The sequence below is a fragment of the Lacerta agilis genome, chromosome 13 (assembly GCF_009819535.1).
Source record: "Lacerta agilis isolate rLacAgi1 chromosome 13, rLacAgi1.pri, whole genome shotgun sequence".
Taxonomy (NCBI): Eukaryota; Metazoa; Chordata; class Lepidosauria; order Squamata; family Lacertidae; genus Lacerta; species Lacerta agilis.
The window spans coordinates 12,818,977-12,839,651 of record NC_046324.1 but is presented as its reverse complement, the minus strand read 5'-3'; the positions used below and the strand labels follow the sequence as shown (position 1 = coordinate 12,839,651).

The 20,675-nt window shown below is 40.8% G+C and overlaps 1 protein-coding gene across 1 annotated transcript in view; it reads left to right on the top strand.

Moving 5' to 3' along the window:
• Positions 1 to 20,675, top strand: part of SECISBP2L (SECIS binding protein 2 like) — a 38,985-nt gene that overhangs the window by 2,633 nt on the left and 15,677 nt on the right. The window contains 9 exon segments of the mRNA XM_033168055.1: positions 10,051 to 10,225; positions 11,121 to 11,449; positions 14,297 to 14,432; positions 15,271 to 15,498; positions 16,111 to 16,256; positions 17,227 to 17,358; positions 18,390 to 18,473; positions 19,197 to 19,364; positions 19,753 to 19,897. Of these exon segments, the coding sequence (XP_033023946.1) occupies positions 10,051 to 10,225; positions 11,121 to 11,449; positions 14,297 to 14,432; positions 15,271 to 15,498; positions 16,111 to 16,256; positions 17,227 to 17,358; positions 18,390 to 18,473; positions 19,197 to 19,364; positions 19,753 to 19,897 (1,543 nt within the window).

The following is a 20,675-nucleotide window of genomic DNA, read 5'->3' as shown; positions in this document are numbered from 1 at the left end:
AAACACAGTACTAAAAACAGTTTAAAACAACATAATCACAAAAATAAGGTGGGTCCTAAAAATACAGATTTCAGGTTTCAAAATCCAGGATAAAGAGGTGTGTCTTCAGCATTCGCCAAAATTTGTGTAATGAAGATGCCAGATGAATCTTTGTGGGGAAGAAGTTCCAAAACTTAGGGCCTACCACAGAGAAGGCCCTCTCTTAAACCACCCCTGACCTCCGCTGGTCTTAAAACTGGTGGGGGCTGTAGGAAAGATACAGTATTTCAGGTATGGGGGGGGGGCTGAGTCAATTAGGGTTTTAAACACTTGTAATTGGCTTCATAAACTGGAAACTAATGCAGCTGTTTTAAAATGGGTTCGGTGAGATCTAAGTCCAGAACCCCAGCTGTGAATTTGGCTGCTGCATTTTGGACCAGCTGAAGTTTGAGTCTTCAAGGGCAGCCCCACGTAAAGCACATTGCAATCATCCAATCTGACCTGGGATAGCTCAGTTGGTACAGCATGAGACTCTTACTCTCAAGGTCATGGTTTTGAGCCCCACGCTAGTGAACCAGCTGTAGCCAGAAAAAGACACCCTTAGCCACTGTGGTCTGTACCTCCCCCCTTACTTGCTTCCTTTTCTCTAAACTACCGGTAAATAGACCTCAAATACCATAGCCTTTCTCCTTAGGGGAATTGCTTCAACTTTGTGATGATTTTGGTTGCCTGTTTTTGCACCTTTTCCATCTCTACAATGTTCTTTTGAGGTGCCACAGTGAGAGTGGTCACCTTTGGTGGGTAGGTAGTGAAGATGAACAGCTGTTCCTCCTCCTCTTCATGTATTTCATACAAGAGGGGATGGGGAGAGGAATGAGCCCCAGGCTGGTCTTCCCAACTCCTGCTTCTCTGTGCGTGTGTGTGAAAAGGAAAGGGGCACTGGTAAAAGGAACAAAGTGCAGGACCCATATGCAATACAGCCAGCCTAGATTTCAGACCACAGATCTATGATCTGTCCTAATATTAGGCGACAGCATATGTTCCTAAATGTTAATTTCTACCCAAAACAACAGAGTTGGTTTGGTCTGATCATTGCTGTTATTTAAAGATATGGCTGTTTGGGGTTACATATCATTTGTTTTGTTTTCAACAGGTCTTTTGTGTTGCCTGTCATTTCCATGAATATTTTTTTTTAATTGCTTCTGAAGGAAGAATGGTTACTAAACCACAGACATCACTCTTGTTGAGCAATATGTTGTGGATTAATTAGTAGGAATTGTAATTAGTCTTCAGGTGACTTCATGAAATGGTTCCTCCTTGCATTCTTCCAATATTTTCCTGTGGCTTCAGTTCTTTGCAGCTGGCCATTATCTGGATTTCAGTAACTAGGCATGGATAGCTGTAGAAGAGGAAGAAGCTCCAGACGACTCCAAGATAAAAATAATGATTAGGTTCAAGGAGAAGGTCTCATTCACAGGAGTGGTAGAGCCACTTGCTTGCAGAAGGCTGCAACTTCACTCCCCAGCAGGGGTGTTCTTAGCCCCTTGGCTGCCGGGGGCGGGAAGCCAAGAGGCACCCCTGGGGGGGGCATCGCTTCGTGCCGCGGCTGCTCATGCCTGCACGAAGGGGTGCTGGGCAGCGGATTCGGGAGTCTTTGCGGGCTGCCAGCCTGCCATGGAGCTTGGCAAAGAGCACCCCACCTCGCTGGCCCGCCCCTTGCCTCCATGACGAGCTCCGCCGCTGGGGGGGGCTATTTTCGGTGCTGGGGCAGAGCCTCAGGGGCGGCCAGCGAGGGGGGGTGCCGAAAATAGCCTAAAAAGAATTAATTTTTTTTTAAAAAAAAAAAAAAAAAAAAAGAAGCCCAGGAGTAGGGGCCGCCCCCCGATGTGTCACCCCCAGCAGCGGAGCTGCCCGGGGCCCCCGCCCCCTCCATCCCTCCCTTGCTACGCCCCTGCTCCCCAGTATTTCTAGACAAGACATGGAAAGACTTCTCAAAAATCCTGAGGGGTTATTGCCAGTCAGCATAGACAGTAGTAAGCTAGATGGACCAGTGGTCTGACTTGGTTAAAGAGAGTTTTTCTGTGTTCCTGTAACATTTGCCTGACATTTTTCTTAATGGGACAAAAGGGTGTAGGTGGGCATTGTGGGTTTTAGTCGTCTTAAAGTCGTATGCTGCATAGTATTTTGCCAGGTAGCAGGCACATGCCTTCACAAGGTATCGGTGTTAGAAACTCAGATGTATAAGCTAGGTGCCAAATCGCTCCTTAAACCAGGTTTACAGTTGCCAAAACAGAATGTCTAGTTGCCATTTTGGGGTCAGAGGGCTCAAAAGTTGTATTTTTCAATATTGAGTTTTTGGTTCCTGAGATTTGTTCTGATTGTGCAGATAAAATATCACAGAATTCTAAAGGATGTGTTGTTAATTTGTGAAAACAGTAAAGATCCAAGGATCCCCAGGCATGCACCTTCAGATAGAGATGTCAGGCATGTTCTTTTGGTCGCAAGTGGCCTGGCAAATTTCAAATGCTGCAAGATATATGATTGCCTGGAGAAAGAAGCTACTGTATATGCTAAAGAAATTGGCTGCATTGGGATTTTTTTTTTTTATCAAGTGGTCCTTACATTTTTCTAATAAGCTTTAGTGAAACTGTTCTTGAGTAAATTAAAGTAATAGGAGGAAAGACAATTTAAATATGTTTACCTTTATCCTATTATTTATTTATAAAACATTTTGAATTGGCTTCCTGTATTAGTAGTCCAGATCATACATATAAAAACCGCAACTAAAAACCTATTAAAACAAAGATGCTGCAACAGTCACAAAAGCTTAACAGACATTGAATGTCTGAGAGAAGAGTGGCACAAAGATGCACAGGTATGGGTGCTATGTGAAGATCCTTTTGAAAGAATTCCTAAAGAACTGTGTTCCTGTATAGCTTTGTGCAACACTAGAGTAACATCAGCTTTGCCGCCTTTTGTTACCTTTTTCCTATCTACTTGCAGTCATTTTCTTTTCTTTTTGTGTTTACTTGCATTTTCTGCAAAGCTAAGAGCAAACATGCATGTTGAAATGTGGATGTAAAATATTACTGTACTTTTTAATTGTTCTGTGTTAAATAATATCACTTTTTATTTATGAAAATGCTTCAAATCTGGTGGGAAGTAACAATTTTCTCCACACAAAGGTATGCACCCTGTGCTAAAGGGCTCAGTTGCCAAATAACAAAATTAGGAAACAGGTTGCAAAAAGTAGCTTGTTATCCTAATTTGTATCATGCATCACTTCAAAACAACTTGTTCTGTGCTTGATTGTCCTTCTGCTGCCATGTTGATTTAAAGGCATCACATTGAGACAAATTATGTCTTGGCATGAATGCAGGGGCTCCAAGAGAGTAGATTGGGGCCATTTTGCTCCTCCTTAGTCAATCGGCTACTGCACTGATGTGTGAACTAGGCCAGTGTCTTATAGCTTCTTTCTTGGGAAGTATCTGTTCTAATGTAGAGTAAGCATTGGCCTTTACGAAGTCATGGAGGTACAAATCAAGGTTGGATAAGATAGGCTCTTACAGTTTTATAATGCAGTCGTTTCTAGTAGTAAATTTTAAACTCTTTAAAATGGACTTGGGTTGTGACAGGGAAGGAGAAGTTGCATTTTGTTAATCCAAATGTAATCCAGATATTCACAATTACTAAACATCAATAGGTGTATCATTAAAAATAAACATGATTTAAATATATATATATATATATATATATATATATATATATATATATATAAATAATGAAATAGGATTGATCATTAAAAGTCTTCCAGTACTGGATCCTTGCTAACTGGTAGGATTCATGCCCAAGTAATTGTAGGATTGAAACCTTACAATCCAAACATAAGCATTTTTATACAGATGCAAATCCCTGTGGTCAGTAGGAATTGTTCCTATTAATTGTACATAGGATTGCATCCTATCCTAATGATGTTTGGCCTTGTTTAGAAGCTACCGGTAAGCAACAGATTACTTTATATGAGCTGCTCTTCATGTATTACTTGTACCCTCATTTAGTTTATAGGGAGACCTCTTGGAAGTTGTATTAATTAAACACAATCAGCAGAGCATGAGACTCTTAATTTCATGGTCATGGGTTCAAGCCCCACGCTGGGAAAAATGATTCCTGCATTGCAAGGGGTTGGACTAGATGATCCTTATGGCTCCTTCCAACTCTGCAATTCTATGATTCTATAAACACAGTGTAGGAGCAAGGAATTAAATACAGTGGTGCCTCGCAAGACGAAATTAATTCGTTCCACGCAGCTCCGCGGCTCCGGGAGGGAGGGAGAGGGCCGTGGGATGATGCCCGACATTGGGCACGATCCCACGGCCCCCTCCCGACCGGCACCGGAGCTCCGCGCCGCCGAGTTTTAAGACTGCAACGATCGTTGCAGTCTTAAAACGCAGCGGCGGGGCTCCGGGAAGGAGGGAGAGGGCCGTGGGATGATGCCCGACATTGGGCACGATCCCACGGCCCCCTCCCGACCGGCACCGGAGCTCCGCGCCGCCGAGTTTTAAGACTGCAACGATCGTTGCAGTCTTAAAACGCAGCGGCGGGGCTCCGGGAAGGACGGAGAGGGCCGTGGGATGATGCCCGACATTGGGCACGATCCCACGGCCCCCTCCCGACCGGCAGCGGAGCTTACCTTTTCGCTGTGGTGGAGGGATGTTGTCCGCGTCTGCCATTTTGGATCGACTGCGCATGCACAGTCGATCCAAAATGGCGGACGCGGACATCACCCCTCCCGACCAGAGCGAAAAGGTAAGCCAGCTTACAGTGGTACCTCGCCAGACGAATTCGTCTTGCGAAAAACAGGCATAGACGAATTCGTCTTGCGAGTCAACTAAAAACTCGCAAAACCCTTTCGTTTTGCGAGTTTTTCGTCTAGCGAGGCATTCGTCTTGCGGGGTACCACTGTATGAAAGTTATGAGTAGGCATTCATGTGAACAGGTTGTTCAGTGTTTAATGAAAGTACCTATGCATTTATAAAATGATAGTGCTACTGCCCACTCATGTTACCTTGTTTTATAGCTTATCTTTTTGAAAAAATAAGTTATATTATATGACATGTCATGTACAATCTTAGAGCTTCCATTGTTTGTGTCTCCACCTATCAAAGATGTCATACTGGCAGTATAATAATAATAATAATAATAATAATAATATATAATAATTTATTATTTATACCCCGCCCATTTATACCCCTCTTTTAAATGTCATATTCAAAGCATTACTTAGAAATTTATATTTAGGAATACTCCAATGAAAATGCCAAGACATAGCTATTTAGATTTTAATAACACAATCCTATTGATTTACTCAGAAGTAAGCCACATTGAGTTCCATAGTGCTAACTCCCTAGTAAGTCTGTTTAGGATTCCAGCCTAATGGAGAAAAAGGAAGATGCTGAAAATTAACATATACTCATTTTAGCATGCCTGGACTGCTGCTTGCATAAGGGTTTGCTTTCTAGTGAGAGTCTGCTGAAAAAAGTTTGCTTTTAAACATTACTACTACTATATGTCAAGAGAACAAGCTGGCAATCACAAGCACTCTTTTCCAACAACACAAGAGACGACTCTACACATGGACATTACCAGATGGGCAGCATCGAAATCAGATTGATTACTGGTATATTCTCTGCAGCCAGAGATGGAGAAGCTCTATACAGTCAGCAAAAACAAGACTTGGAGCTGACTGTGGCGCAGACCATCAGCTTCTTATAGCAAAATTCCAGCGTAAACTGAAGAAAGTAGGAAAAACCACTGGGCCAGTAAGATACAATCTGAATCAAATCCCTTATGAATACACAGTGGAAGTGAGGAACAGGTTTAAGGATTTAGATTTGGTGGATAGGGTGCCTGAAGAACTATGGATGGAGGCTCATAACATTATACAGGAGGCAGCAACGAAAACCATCCCAATGAAAAGGAAATGCAAGAAAGCAAAGTGGCTGTCCCATGAGGCCTTACAAATAGTGGGGGAGAGAAGGCAAGCAAAATGTGAGGGAGATAGTGAAAGATACAGGAAACTGAATGCAGATTTCCAAAAAATAGCAAGAGAGCCTTCTTAAACGAGCAATGCAAAGATAGAGGAAAACAACAGAATGGGAAAAACCAGAGATCTGTTCAAGAAAATTGGAGATATGAAAGGAACATTTTGTCTAAAGATTACCATAATAAAGGACAAAAGTGGGAAGGACCTAACAGAAGCAGAAGACTTCAAGAAAAGTGGGAAGGACCTAACAGAAACAGAAGACTTCAAGAAGAGGTGGCAAGAATACACAGAGGAATTATACCAGAAAGATATGGAGGTCTTGTTACCCTAGGTAGTGTGGTTGCTGACCTTGAGCCAGACATCTTGGAGAGTGAAATCAAATGGGCCTTAGAAAGAACTGCTGATAACAAAGCCAGTGGAAGTGATGATATTCCAGCTGAATTATTTAAAATTTTAAAGGATGATGCGTTAAGGTGCTACACTCAATATGCCAGCAAGTTTGGAAAACTCAGCAGTGGCCAGAGGATTGGAGAAGATCAGTCTACATCCCAATCCCAAAGAAGGGCAGTGCCAAAGAATGCTCCAACTACCATACAATTGCGCTCATTTCACACGCTAGCAAGGTTATGCTTAAAATTCTACAAGGCAGGCTTAAGCAGTATGTGGACCGAGAACTCCCAGAAGTGCAAGCTGGATTTCGAAGGGGCAGAGGAACCAGAGACCAAATTGCAAACATTCGCTGGATCATGGAGAAAGCTAGAGAGTTCCAGAAAACATCTACTTCTGCTTCATTGACTACACAAAAGCATTTGACTGTGTCAACCACAGCAAACTATGGCAAATTCTTAAAGAAATGGGAGTGTCTGATCACCTCATCTGTCTCCTGAGAAATCTCTATGTGGGACAAGAAGCTACAGTTAGAACTGGATATGGAAAAACTGATTGGTTCAAAATTGGGAAAGGAGTACGACAAGGCTGTATATTGTCTCCCTGCTTATTTAACTTATATGCAGAATTCATCATGCAAAAGGCTGGACTGAATGAATCCCAAACTGGAATTAAGATTGCTGGAAGAAATATTAACAACCTCAGATTTGCTGATGACACAACCTTGATGGCAGAAAGTGAGGAGGAATTAAAGAACCTTTTAATGAGGGTGAAAGAGGAGAGCGCAAAATATGGTCTGAAGCTCAACATAAAAAAAAAACCTAAGATCATGGCCACTGGTCCCATCACCTCCTGGCAAATAGAAGGGGAAGAAATGGAGGCAGTGAGAGATTTTAATATAACTTGTATTACATTAATGCACAGAGCAGTCCTAAAATGGAGAAATTACTGTACTAACCCATCATTGATTAAAAAGTAATTTTTCAGACAGAACTTTGCATAAAATGCTCCTGCTATCTTCTAGTTAACCAGCATATTTCCCATTCCTTAAGACAGTGTTTTTCAACCTTTTTTGGGCAAGGGCACACTTGTTTTATGAAAAAATCACGAGGCACACCACCATTAGAAAATGTTAAAAAATTTAACTCTGTGCCTATATTGACTATATATAAAGTAATTCTCTTGAATAGGAATCAAATAAACACAATTTTTCCCACGGCACACCAGGCAACATCTCGCGGCACACTAGTGTGCCGTGGAACAGTGCTTGAAAAACACTGCCTTAAGATACCATTGAATAGAGTTATCTAACTATAGCCACATCTGTTTTTGTGTTTACAAAGCTACTCTTAAAATAGGCAAAGTGTAAGTTCTTAATATGCTTGTTGCTGCATATTCTCTGTTTCAAAACTGACCAAAAAAATGCAAATTGCCGAAAGATAAAAGGTCACTATTATAACTAGGCCTCTTCTTTTTCCAGATGTTAGCCAGTATAAAACCCAACATTATTTTGAATTTGAAAATAATAGTAGGCATCTGCCTTATGTTAATTACACAGTGCCTTCAGCCGACAGCACTATTCTGCTTTGAAGGACAGCATGGGTTCTGTTTTAATGGGTAATATTGAACGTCCATTACAGGTTTTTTTGTATATTGTAGTCTAAAGATTAAACACAGTGCTGTAACTATAAGACAAAGTTTACCAGTCTGTTCCTGCTAGTGTCATCTTCTGTCGCTGCAGCTGCTAAATAATACAGTAGCCTTTATATTGAAAACAAAGGTGGCTTTATGTTAAATATTTTGGAAGAAATGTAATTGTCAGTGGGAAACATATAATGAGCTATTGCATACATTCTGTAAAATTAAACTGAAAGCCGAGTAAGTCTTAAAATCCTGTGCTTTGAAAGAAAATCGCTAACACAAACAATAGAATATGTAAGTACTGATTGTTGTATTTATATAGTGTCATCAGTGTGCATGTTCCTTTAGAGCAAAAAGAGGTTCCTGTGTAATCCATACTAGGATAGAAGTGGAAACAATAGACAGATTGTTATTTGCAAATGGCTTAATGTAGAGGCTCTGAAATCAAAAGCCAAACTTAATTCAAACTAAACCTGAATAAGAAACAATACATTAATCTTATATCCTGCTGTTTTGCTCAAAAGTGGGTTTTGATTATGAATTATTATTATTACATATATTTATGTAGTCACCATTCAATTAATATTTCTTGCGTAACTTGCAACAAAATACTAAAAACATAATATACAATAACAAATAAAACAAGAAACCTCAAAAAACTTCCTTGCGTTGAGGGAGCATGAAATAATTTACATCCCAGTTCTAAAACAGTTTAAAAGTTTGGGTGAACAAAAGGGAATTCAGTTGGCCCTGAAAATACCATAAAGTCTCTGTATGACCATGGGGGAGGCTGTTTCACAGCTGCGATGCCACTACTGAAAAGTCCCTCTCCTTGCTACCCCCCGCTTTGCTTTTCCTGCTGAAGCTGCCCAGAGGAAGGCCTCCAAAACAATATTAAGCTTCATTACGATTAAGGTGTGAATGTCACAACCAGTTGCAGTGAATCTAAAACAGAAGCAAAAGCTTCCAAACTCATTGCAGTTGTGCCAGAAGAGGAAAGGGGGCCTGACTTGTTGAGAATATTATTGCTGCATGCAAACCCAGCCTTTAACACCTGCTGGGTTGTTGTTGTTTTTTTGTACTGTTGAAACATTTTTGCCCACTTAGTGCTTTAATGGTTATCATAGCTGAATAGCTTTCCTTTGGGAGGGTAACTTTTCTTCTGCAGGTTTTAAAAAAATTAAATAAATACTTTGTCAGATTTGTTCCTTACTAGTATTTCCTCTAGTACATTTCCTTTCTTGAAAAACAAAAAACTCAAAGACTCTTGACTCTTGATTGAAGTGCATAATATTGGATATCAGTTTTCTATTTCTTTGAAATACACTATCAGTTATCCCCTGATTCTAGAAAGTGTGGGACACTTGTTACAGCTCAATCTTTTGCACATGTGTTTGGAAGTAAGTTATATTTGTTCAGTGGAACTTGGTTTTCTTTAGAAAAGAGTGCATAAGATTGAAACTTCACTTATCAACAGTAAGTGATTATTCATACTTGAATAGACCCATTGAAAGCAATAAACTTAAAGTAAAAATTTTATTGGGGGTGTAACTCATTCCACCCTCCTTTAGATTGATCATGTGCAATGCTCTAAATAGTATGTCCTATGCTTCCTTCTGCCATAAAATTTCATGTCTTTACTGCAGATAAATGTGTAGCACAAAACATTTCTCCGTCTTGACTGTCTTTAATTGTTTTCCTATTTTGTAATGTGCATTCTTCAGAACACTGAACTTAGGTCTGTTGTGCATGTTTCCTTGGGTGGCAAAATTGTGTGTGTCAGTGTGTAACAGTCTATGTAGTATTCTACCAGCTTTGGGATTACTGATCTTAAATGCAATTAATTTTGCTTGAATAATTTTGACTGGGGAAATGTAACATGGTAAACCTAATGAAAATACAGCCCTAGTGGCTATGACATACGTAAGTACTGACAGCCCTGAAAATACCCTAGTTTATGTTCCCTAACACATCAACATGTTTCTTTCCCTTGCCTTAAGAATGTGAAACTGTCTGCTGAAGTAGAACCATTCATTCCTCAGAAGAAGGGTCCGGATTCACTTATGATGTCTATGGCATTACCTACTGACAGCGGAGGAGTTAATGGCGTGGAACCAGCTCCTATTCCTAGCTACCTGATTACTTGCTACCCATTTGTTCAGGAAACCAGTCCAATAGGTAATTAAATATAGTCCGTGACTAAATAAATGAATGTCAACATTTTCTGCATCTGCCATTTAGTTTTTTGTGTTCCCTAAAATACTGGGAAGATTTCACACTAAACTTCAGCACTTAAAGCTGAAATTTTGTGCATGCTTTCTTGGGTGTAAGGTGTTCCAAACTTAGTGGTACTTCCTTCTGGGTAAACATGTGAGGATTAGATTGCATGATAGTTGAATAATATGGTTGTTGAAGGAACTATTTGCTTTCTCTCCAGGTTTTTTTTTAAAACCATTCATAAAAATCATATTTTTGTGTGTCTCCTGAATGAAAGGTGGTGAAGCTCAGACCTTCAAACCACCTCTTAAATTTGCTATTTTTAGAGCAGCAAAATTAGCTTCGTGCCACTTCCAAAATGAGGCAGTGGCCTCCACCTGCTGCCTTCTGCTGCCTTCTTTGCATACTTGCTGAACATAGATAAAAGGCAGAAAACTGCTCATATTTTCACCAGCATAGGACTATGATGAAACCTCTTGAAACATCATGTAATTCAGGTCTCCCTTTGATGTTAAGGCTGCAGAAGTAAGCCCCATTAATTCTGCAGAATTTACTTCTGAATGGACATTGTGAGGACTTGACTATAATTTTACCTGTAAAAACATAGGACTGCCATGCTAGTATAGCACTTGATATCCAGTAGTAGTATAATACTGCTTTTGCAGTATAGTTTGGTGCAATTAGTTCCTCATCCCTAGAACTGGACAGTCATATGAACACAGTGGGGAAATGTATGTGGGATGGGCAGCACTTAGCACTTGCAAAATCTTTCTTTTTGCTTTTAAAGAAAAGAAGCGGTGCTGGTGGACTGTTGCACACTTAACCATTCAGAAAGTGTATTATCTTCCTCTTCACAGGCAACTTCCACTGTATAACAATGAGATCAGATGGCAGCAGCCTAACCCAAACCCTGCTGGTCCGTACCTTGCTTATCCCATTATTTCTGCCCAGCCACCTGTTTCTGCTGAATACACGTATTACCAATTGATGCCAGCACCATGTGCCCAGGTCATGGGCTTCTATCATCCATTTCCAGCCCCTTACTCTGCACCCTTCCAGACAACAAGTGCCATAAATACGGTTGCAGCAGAATGCACGGATCGCCCAGCCCAACCCAACCAGGTCTTTCCATTATGTAGCCAGCAGAGTAGAAGCTCCAACAGGGGACCAGCTGTGCAAAAAGTAAGTCCGTTTAGCAAACAACATAATTGAAGGATGAATGGCTAGTTTGGATATATATTGGTGAAGTATATGTTTGTCAATACAGTCAAACCTGGGTCCCTGAATGCCTCCGTTTTGGAACATTTTGGCTCCTGAATGTCGAAAACCCGGAAGTAAATGTTCCGGTTTGTGAATGTTTTTCTGAAGCTGAAGTCTGACGCAGCTTCCGCTTGAGTGCAGGAAGCTCCTGCAGCCAGTCAGAAGCCATGACTTGGTTGTCAAACATTTCGGAAGCTGAACAGGCTTCTGGAACGGATTACATTCGACAACCAGGGTTTGACTGTATCCATATCATTGTTGTAAAACACTATGCTGGAAATGAAAATCCTTTTTAAAAAAAGATTTTACAGCAGAAATAGAAGAAAATATTTTTGTACAGAGAATAAACTTTTTGAATTCTGCATGCCTTATCTGGGCAGCATAAAGCACAACCTCTCACTTGTGCCCTTCCTCGGTCTGTTTATGCCAGGTGTGGCCAGACTTCGCCCTCCAGCTGTTTTCGGACTACAATTTCCATCATCCCTGACCACTGGTCCTGTTAGCTAGGGATGATGGGAGTTGTAGTCCCAAAACAGCTGGAGGACCAAGTTTGGCCATGCCTGGTTTATGCAATTGGGCATGCACAAAAGCCCAAGCCTAGGTGTTGAGTGTTGCTGATTCAATACCTTTTCACATGTAGACACACATATATCATAGTTTTTATCTGATAGGTATCAAAACTAACAAAAGTTAAAACAAGTACAGTGGTACCTCGGGTTAGGAACTTATTTCGTTCTGGAGGTCCATTCTTAACCTGAAACTGTTCTTAACCTGAGGTACCACTTTAGACTATGTTTAGAAAAAGTAGGATATAATTGCTAGAATTGTTAAGATTTATAGGAATGATATAAGTTGTTAAAGTTAGAAATAAGATGATAGATAAATAAGGTATAGATTAATTGTGAACGATGATTTAAAGTTGTTATAAAGTTACTAAAGTAAATTTGTAATGAACGCAGCATAGAAGATGGGAGGAAGTCCAAGTAAGAATTAAATAAGTATAAGGATGTTTAGGATTTATTTGTTGTATTTTTGTTGTTTAGTTAAGTGTAGTTTTTATATTTTTTTGGATTTGTAGTGTTTGTATTCTGTATTTTGTATTTTTGTATTTTGTCTTTTTTCTTTTGTTATTTTTGAAATATAATAAATTTTCTTTAAAAAAAGAGGTACCACTTTAGCTAATGGGGCCTGCCGCTGTGCTGCCGCCGCCGCACAATTTCTGTTCTCATCCTAAAGCAAAGTTCTTAACTCGAGCTACTATTTCTCGGTTAGCGGAGTCTGTAACCTGAAGCGTCTGTAACCCGAGGTACCACTGTACTCCATATAAAATGCATCTTTCTGAAAGATAAAATAATTCTTTTTATTGTTACCTGCTTAGGATTTGAGGATAAAGCAGTTCGAAAAAATAAAGGACACCCTTAATTTATTTTGCCAGCAGAATATGGTGGTCACTGAGCTTTCTAAAAAATAGTCTTCCAATATATTGCTATACAGTGCTACCTCTACTTACGAAGCTGATCCGTTTCGGGGTGCCATTCGCACCCCAAAAAGTCCATAGAGTGTCGCTACTGCGCATGCGCAAAGCGTGATAGAGCGCCACTGCACGTGCGCAAAGTGCACAGATCGCTTCTGTGCATGTGCAGAAACCTGGAAGTATACACTTCCAGGTTTGCCACGTTCGCAACCCGAAAATCCGCAACATGAAGCAAGTGCAACCAGAGGTATGACTATATCTAGTGCACACAGGTCCTGTTGAATTCAGTATGTTTTACACATGTGCAATTGGAGGCAAGATTGTAACCACAATGTCTGTACATGTCTGTTGTCTAGAGTAATGTAATATTCACTGTTTTATTTTTTTTAAATTAATGCAGTATCAGCCTAATTTCATTTTTGGTATTTCTGAACTGCTTGCGGTAAGGTTGTAGTGTTGAACTCGATACATTTAAAAAACCTTTACCCTTCCTTCTTGAAAACCATGAATACCTCTAGCTCACATCCATGCAAACATGAATAGGTGTCATATTTATGTACTTGCTTTTGAAATTTTATTTTTAAAATATGTGTTAAATGACAGTTCTTAAAAAAACAGGCATATGAATGTAATTTTTTTAAAGTCTTAAAAGCCACCATAATAGTAAATTGCTGCTTTTAGCAAATGAATTCCAAAAGGAATTAAGCAGAGGTTAGGCAGCACTTAAACACTATTAAGATGTATTAAAAGCAGTTAAATTATCCATTTGAGTTACCCTTAATACTGTCTTCCATTGGAAGGAATTCTGATGGAATTCTGGACCATTTCCAATTCTTAATTATCATACTTGGACACCTACCAAAAGGTTCTCAATACATTTTTTAAAATCACACTTAACAGTTATACTTCAGTAAAGCACTGTTACTGAAATGTCAGAATTTCAGCAGCTAGACATGCAAGGCTTGGGTTCCAAACACGTTGCAGTAATGGGAACATCAGAAGTGTGAATGTACCAAATGTAGAAATCAGTTTGTTATCAGTACAGATAGATGAAAGCTGCTTAGCAAAATATGAAAGAATGTACTGTATTTGGTACTCATTTATTCATTGTTTCGTATGGAACATATGTTGATTTTTTTTGTTAAACTGCTGATGGATCTAAGGTTAGTTTCCAAATGTTTGCAGATAATATTCAGTAATCTTCTGTGGTTACTTTCTGTGCAAATTGTCTTTCCTAAACCAAGTCCACTGGCTTACCAAATAAATCTCTCTCCTTGGCTAATCATTTTAAACAGCAACAGCCTCCACAGATACACATAAAAAGCAAAAGGCCTCCAGTGAAAAGTGTTGCTATCCAGAAAGAGACCAGTGCATCGGGTCCTGAGAGCAGACCTAAAATTGTACTCTTGGTGGATGCTTGTCAGCAAACAGGTACAGTAATAATGTTTGTGTATGGGTGTCTGTCAATTGGTGTTGTGACCTTATGCTTAAGTGAAATTTCCTTGTACCTGAAAAGGTCCTTGTACAAAGCTATATAGGAATATCTGTGATGGAAGTATTGAGTGTTACTCCCATTCTGAGATGATATGCTTAATCTTCTTGGCTCCTGGGCAAGTTTACATTGGCTATTAGGCATCATTCAGGTGGTGTGTCTCCCTTCTTTGCCATTAATATTTCTGTCTTATTTAGTCAAATTTTATTCACTTATTTTCTCAGAACATAGTCTTATGAATATAATCACAACTGACAGTACATTACTACTTTCAGTCTAGCTGCCCAAGTCCAAAAATGGTCCAGTGAGGACTAACTATGCTGAATGGTACCAGAATGCTGACCAGGGCAGAGTGGGAATGGAAAATGGGGAAGAAGGAATGGTGTCCTAAAAAGGAGCATAATTAACTAGAATCTGGGACATTTCCCACACATCATAGCAACAGCTGTTATTTGTTTTTAGAATTTTGTACTTTATCTGTGCTGTTTTAATTTGTGCAACACTCCTTGATTCCCATTGTATAAAATAAAAATAGATACCATCTATTGCCTATTTTGCACTTTAGAAACTCAAGCACCAAGGCTGTAGAAGGAAGGGGAAATTATTGCCATCTGCACCTGTAAAAACTCTGGCAGTGGGCTGTTCTAATCTAGCACGCCTGATAATTCTATTACTATTGTGACAGCTCTTCTTAAACACTTGTATGTTTGTGGAAGAAGACTAGGTCGCTCCAAAGAACTGTTGGTTCTTAGTAATCCCACTTGCCTTGCATTGCAGACTTTCCATCGGAGATCGCAAGCAAGTCACTGTCTGAGAGTGTGAGCAACATGCACTGGAAACCAAAAAGCAGGCGGCGGCGAACCTCCCACCCTGCGGAATCCTCTAGTGAGCAAGGGGCTAGCGAAGCAGACATTGATAGTGACAGTGGTTATTGCAGTCCTAAACACAGCAACCAGGCTGCGGGTGTGACCTCAAGGAGCACAGACTCTGCTGCATCAAATGTAGGTAAACACCTGAAGTGTTTAAAAGGGATGAAGATGGCACAAAATAAGCAAAATCTTAAAATCTCTTCTTCTTTTTAAATTTTCAGATCATGGAACCATCAATACATCCAGGTAACTTTCATATATATAGAGAGAGAGAGATCAAAAAATCTCAAGCACTCAAGCTTTGCTGTTTTTGCCAACATTCTCTTTCTAACAGCATCAATAAACCACTTTTTTCTATTGTCCTTCTATCTGATAAATATGCCAGGCCTGAGGTGAATATTAAGTTCCATAAGAAATGCATAAGGCTTCATTTTTAATTGTGCATTTCTTACTTCTTACGTTAACACAATGTAAGTAACTTACAGTAAAGGAACAAATAAATGTTCATTTAGAAAGAAACATGTTGTACTTGGCAGAAAGTACACATGGGAGTAATAGCTATAACAAGCCACTTTCATTCAAAATTATCTCTGATGTGAACTATTAGAACAGGTAAAACTACTGAAAACAGGAACTAATTTTACACAGAGCTAGATTTTGCACCTAGCTATCTCTCCTTATATGTATAACTTTCAGTACTGTTGGAGAATGGATATATATTTTTACACTTTGTTTTTCATACATGGAGTATTCCCTTAAATGTCTGCGGTGTTTATTTCAGGAGCCGGTTGGGCAAGTGTCAGTTCCCAAGCAACTCAGAAAAAGCCTTGGATAGAGAGAACACCAGTTTTCTCAAGAGGTGGACGACAACCTGAGCAATGTAGTAATTCACAGGTAACCTTTTACTATGAAAGCCCTAAACTTAGTGTAAGTTTTGCAGGTTAAGCAGGGCTGTGCATCAGAGTTTCTTTAAAAGACGAAAGCTACTGTAGAAAGCAGGTTAAACTGACAGACTTGTACCATGCATTGATTCGGAGCTATAGAGAGCATTTGGGGAGATAATTAAAGAGCACATGAGATTTATGACCATTTAGTCATGATAAGAGTTATTTCATGACTAGTGGTTTAAACCCGTTAAAATAACGGGCGCTAGAACATTTCTGACAAAAATAGAAATAACACGCTGCCGCAGACACCCACGGCCGATGCCGAGCTCGAGCTCAGCAGAACCCCGCCTTAATCCCGCCCCTCTGGTCTGGGCTGCCTGGCGGGCTAGGCCTGTGCTTGCTGCTGAGGGAAATGGAGTTAAGGGCTAGGAGCAGCCATGATGGTAGGTTCCTGTGGAGCTCCCACCGCCGTTGTGGTGAGGTCTTCTGGCCGGGGGAAGGGGCGGCCGAGGGAGAGCGGCGACAGGAGGGGGCTTTTTTCCCTGGAGTGGTGTGTGGGGCTGGGGGACGGTAGAACAGGTTTCCTTCCGGATGTGTGGGGCTCCCAGCCCCTTTCGGAGTGTGGGGCAGTGGGTGGGGAAGCGAGGGGGGTGATGCAGCGGCATCATCTCCTGGGAGGCTTCCCCCCCCCCCGGTTCTCCTCCTCCTGCCCAGCGGCGAGAGTGGCCCTTCAGCCGCCCTTCAGCCTCTGGAGCGCCAGCGTTCCATTTCAACCGCCGCTTCAACTGCCGCCGCTGCTCCCGGCCCGATCTCTCTGCTCCAATCCCTGTGTCCGTGGGGCACATGCTCAGTAGTGCAAACCCAGAGACACAGGGACTGGATGCAGAGACACTTGCGTTTTATATATATAGATAGAGTTGGGGAAAATACCAATCCATAATATGTTTTGGGTTGTGTGTTTTTTTATGCACGTGTAGCCTGCCTTTAGATGTAGGGGACATAGCACATCTTCAGAGAGAAGACAGAACTTGCAGAAGAAACACGAGAAGCCTACAACCATAAACCAGTCAAACAGAACAGAGCCAAGTCCTGAGCCCCTCTATTTCGAGGTAACTTCTTCATTTCATTCATTCATTCATTCATTCATAGTAATTGTCACACAAAACCCTCACTGAAATTTTTGTGTGGACGATGGCGGCCTTGTAATTGGCTTATCATGTTTTGTCAGCTCCACTCCACCTTGTCTGCCTCTGGAAGAAGCAAACCATAAGGATTTGCTCAGTGTTACTTGCAAATCTTGTGGTTGCTTTCTTTCTAAACAAACAATGTGTAGAAGCCAAGATTTGTTCTTTGCTTGCCGTTTGCAGTTTGTTTGGAAGAAGCAACCTGTGGTTACTGGTTCACACGTAATCCTAAGCCAGGTTTCATGGTTTGTTTCTCCTGGAGCCAGGCAGAGCTGAACCCATGAACCTGAGCTGCATGCACCAGCACACTGTTTGTTCAGAGCGAGCCTTGGTTTTAGTTTTAACCATGGATTATTGCAGTATATGGGAAACCTTGGGGCCCAAGGCAAAATGCCACTCTCCAGGTCTTTCTGTCTCCTGCTTTGGCCTTGCTTCCTCCTTGAGCCTGGCTCGCTTGTGTCACTGGACTCATTTGCCGAACAAAGAGGGATTGGGGAGTGTGTGTGTGGAAATTATTGTACAAAGGTACAAATGACATCTGTTGCTCTTCCCATTTCTGCTTCTGGCACTACCCACTACTATCAGGCGGCCCCTGAAAGACTGCCCAGGAGGACCTGTGGCCCTCGGGTTCCCAATGCCTGGATTATTATTATATGTGCAAAGAAGGCTGTTTTTGTGTCCTACATAATAGGCATGCTCATTTTGAAAGCATATAAACTTGCCTTCCAAATTTTGTTATGCCACTTTTTAGTGTGTCCTAGCATCTTGCTGTCAGCATCTTCCCTTCTCTAATTGTTGCATGATGAGTGTCTCATGATTGGGCAAGTTATTCTTTTTTAAGCATTGCAAAGTGACATCTGCTAACTTCTGTTATTGGCTTGAGTGGGCTTTGGTGCCTAATAGGGATAGAGCCATGCAAAGTTAATTCATTTCAAAACTTCCCAATATTTTTTCAGGATGAAGACGAATTTCCAGAGTTAAACAGTGAAAATGGAAATTCCAAGGGTGGTAATATGCAGCTGAAACATGCCCCTAAAGTGGTAAGAGGCTTTTGTAATGTAAATAGTATTTTGATTTAAATTAGCTTCTTTTTTTCGCTAGATATTGTGACTGACTGTTGATAATGCATCAGCAGTGAATGCTTCTATTCTGTGGGAGTGGAGGAGAAAGAGAGAATGTGTAGAACAAGGTGCAGAATTCAGTTTCATATTTGCTTTTAAAGAAGGAAGCATGTTTCTAGCCCTTTGTGGCTTGGATGATATGCCTGAAAGTGTGAGCAATGTCTGCTGAAATCTCAAAAGCCAAAGGTGTGGAGGGAGCTTCAATACCTTGCATAGCTCATTATTCTATTCATGACTGGTGTAATAATTGGAATAGCTAATGCAAAATAGAAGTGTACTGTTTCTCCCCCTCCATGTGCCTATACCAGCAGCAAGTAAAAGATCCAGCCTTCTGGAGTAAACTATTCATGCTAGTAATATTTTGAGATCTAGATTATTTATGAGTTGCCTTTTTCATGTGACCTAAAAGCCATTGGTAGAGGACTCTATCTGCCAAATCAAATAATTGCTTAGACTTAACTGAGATACTGTTTAAATAAAGCACTCTGACCACTTAGGAAGTCCTATATGAGTGTACTAAGTTGTGTGCTGATACAGTTGAGGTAGTTTGGAAAACAAGGTCAACTTGGGCAAGTTTGTGATGAGCTATGCTTTCTGTTGTAACACCTTTAAAGCTGTGCTCTCTCTCCTTGTTCACCCTAGTTGGATGGTTTACCTGAAAATTCTCCAATCAATATTGTACAGACTCCAATTCCAATCACCACGTCTGTTCCTAAACGGGCAAAAAGTCAAAAGAAGAAAGCCCTAGCAGCAGCACTGGCTACAGCTCAAGAGTATTCAGAAATTAGCATGGAGCAGAGAAAACTCCAGGTCTGTTCTTTTTTTTATGTTAGAATCATGATTGGCTGCATGTTTAAATCGGGGACAGCCAGCTGGAACCCTCCAGCCTGGGTACAATCCCCAAAGCAATCATAATCCCCCAAAGATCCTGGTGAATCTACCAAAAAGTGCATACAGCTTCACTTGCAAGAATAATGTTCAAGGTGTAATATTTCCTAGAATTACATCTCTCCTAGGCTTTGTATGTACTGCCTTAGTTGTTTGTAAGCACAAAACATTATTGAACCAATGGTATCTTCTAGCACCCCACCCTCAGGAAAACAGATTAAACACCGAGATCATGGGAAGTTTATAATGCCTGATTTGTTATCCCTCTGGTCACTGGAGGTGAACTGTACTACTTTTATTCTGGTTATAGGAAGCAGTTTCAAAAGCAGCTGGAAAGAAGAGCAAAACACCTGTGCAGTTGGACTTGGGGGATATGCTAGCAGCTCTTGAAAAACAGCAGCAAGCTATGAAAGCTCGCCAGATCACAAATACCAGGCCCCTTTCCTAACAGGTGGGTACATCTCACTTGGCTGGTTTTTATAGCTACTCGTTTCTCAGCTGTTTTCCTCCTAAGGCTAACCTGTGGCCCTCCAAAATTTGTTGGACTGCAGCAGCAATCGGTCCCAACCAGTGTGCCATAGTTGGTGGATGAACAGAGTACGTTTTTGTTATTCAGTAAATGTTCGTACCATTCTGTGTGATGAATAAAGTTAGGTTGGCTTGCATATGTAATATTATATGTCAGGGTGGCTTATTATAGTTATTAAAAAGTATAGAATACAATAATACATTAAAACCAGAATATTATTTATTATTATATATTTTATTATTATTATTATTATTATTATTATTAATATCTCGCCCATCTGGCTGGGTTTACCCAGCCACTCTGGGCGGCTTCCAACAAAAGATTTAAAATACATTAAAACATCAGTCATTAAAAACTTCCCTAAACAGGGCTGCCTTCAGATGTCCTCTAAACGTCAGATAGTTCTTTATTTCTTTGATATCTGATGGGAGGGCGTTCCACAGGGCAGGCGCCACTACCAAGAAGGCCCTCTGCCTGGTTCCCTGTAACTTCGTTTCTCACAGTGAGGGAACTGCCAGAAGACCCTTGGCGCTGGATCTTAGTGTCCAGGCAGAATGATGGGGGTGGAGATGCTCCTTCAGGTATACTAGACCAAGGCCGTTGAGGGCTTTAAAGGTCAGCACCAACACTTTGCATTGTGCTTGGAAACATACTGTGAGCCAATGTAGGTCTTGCCAAGCCAGCAGCAGAAAGCAATGCCTTGT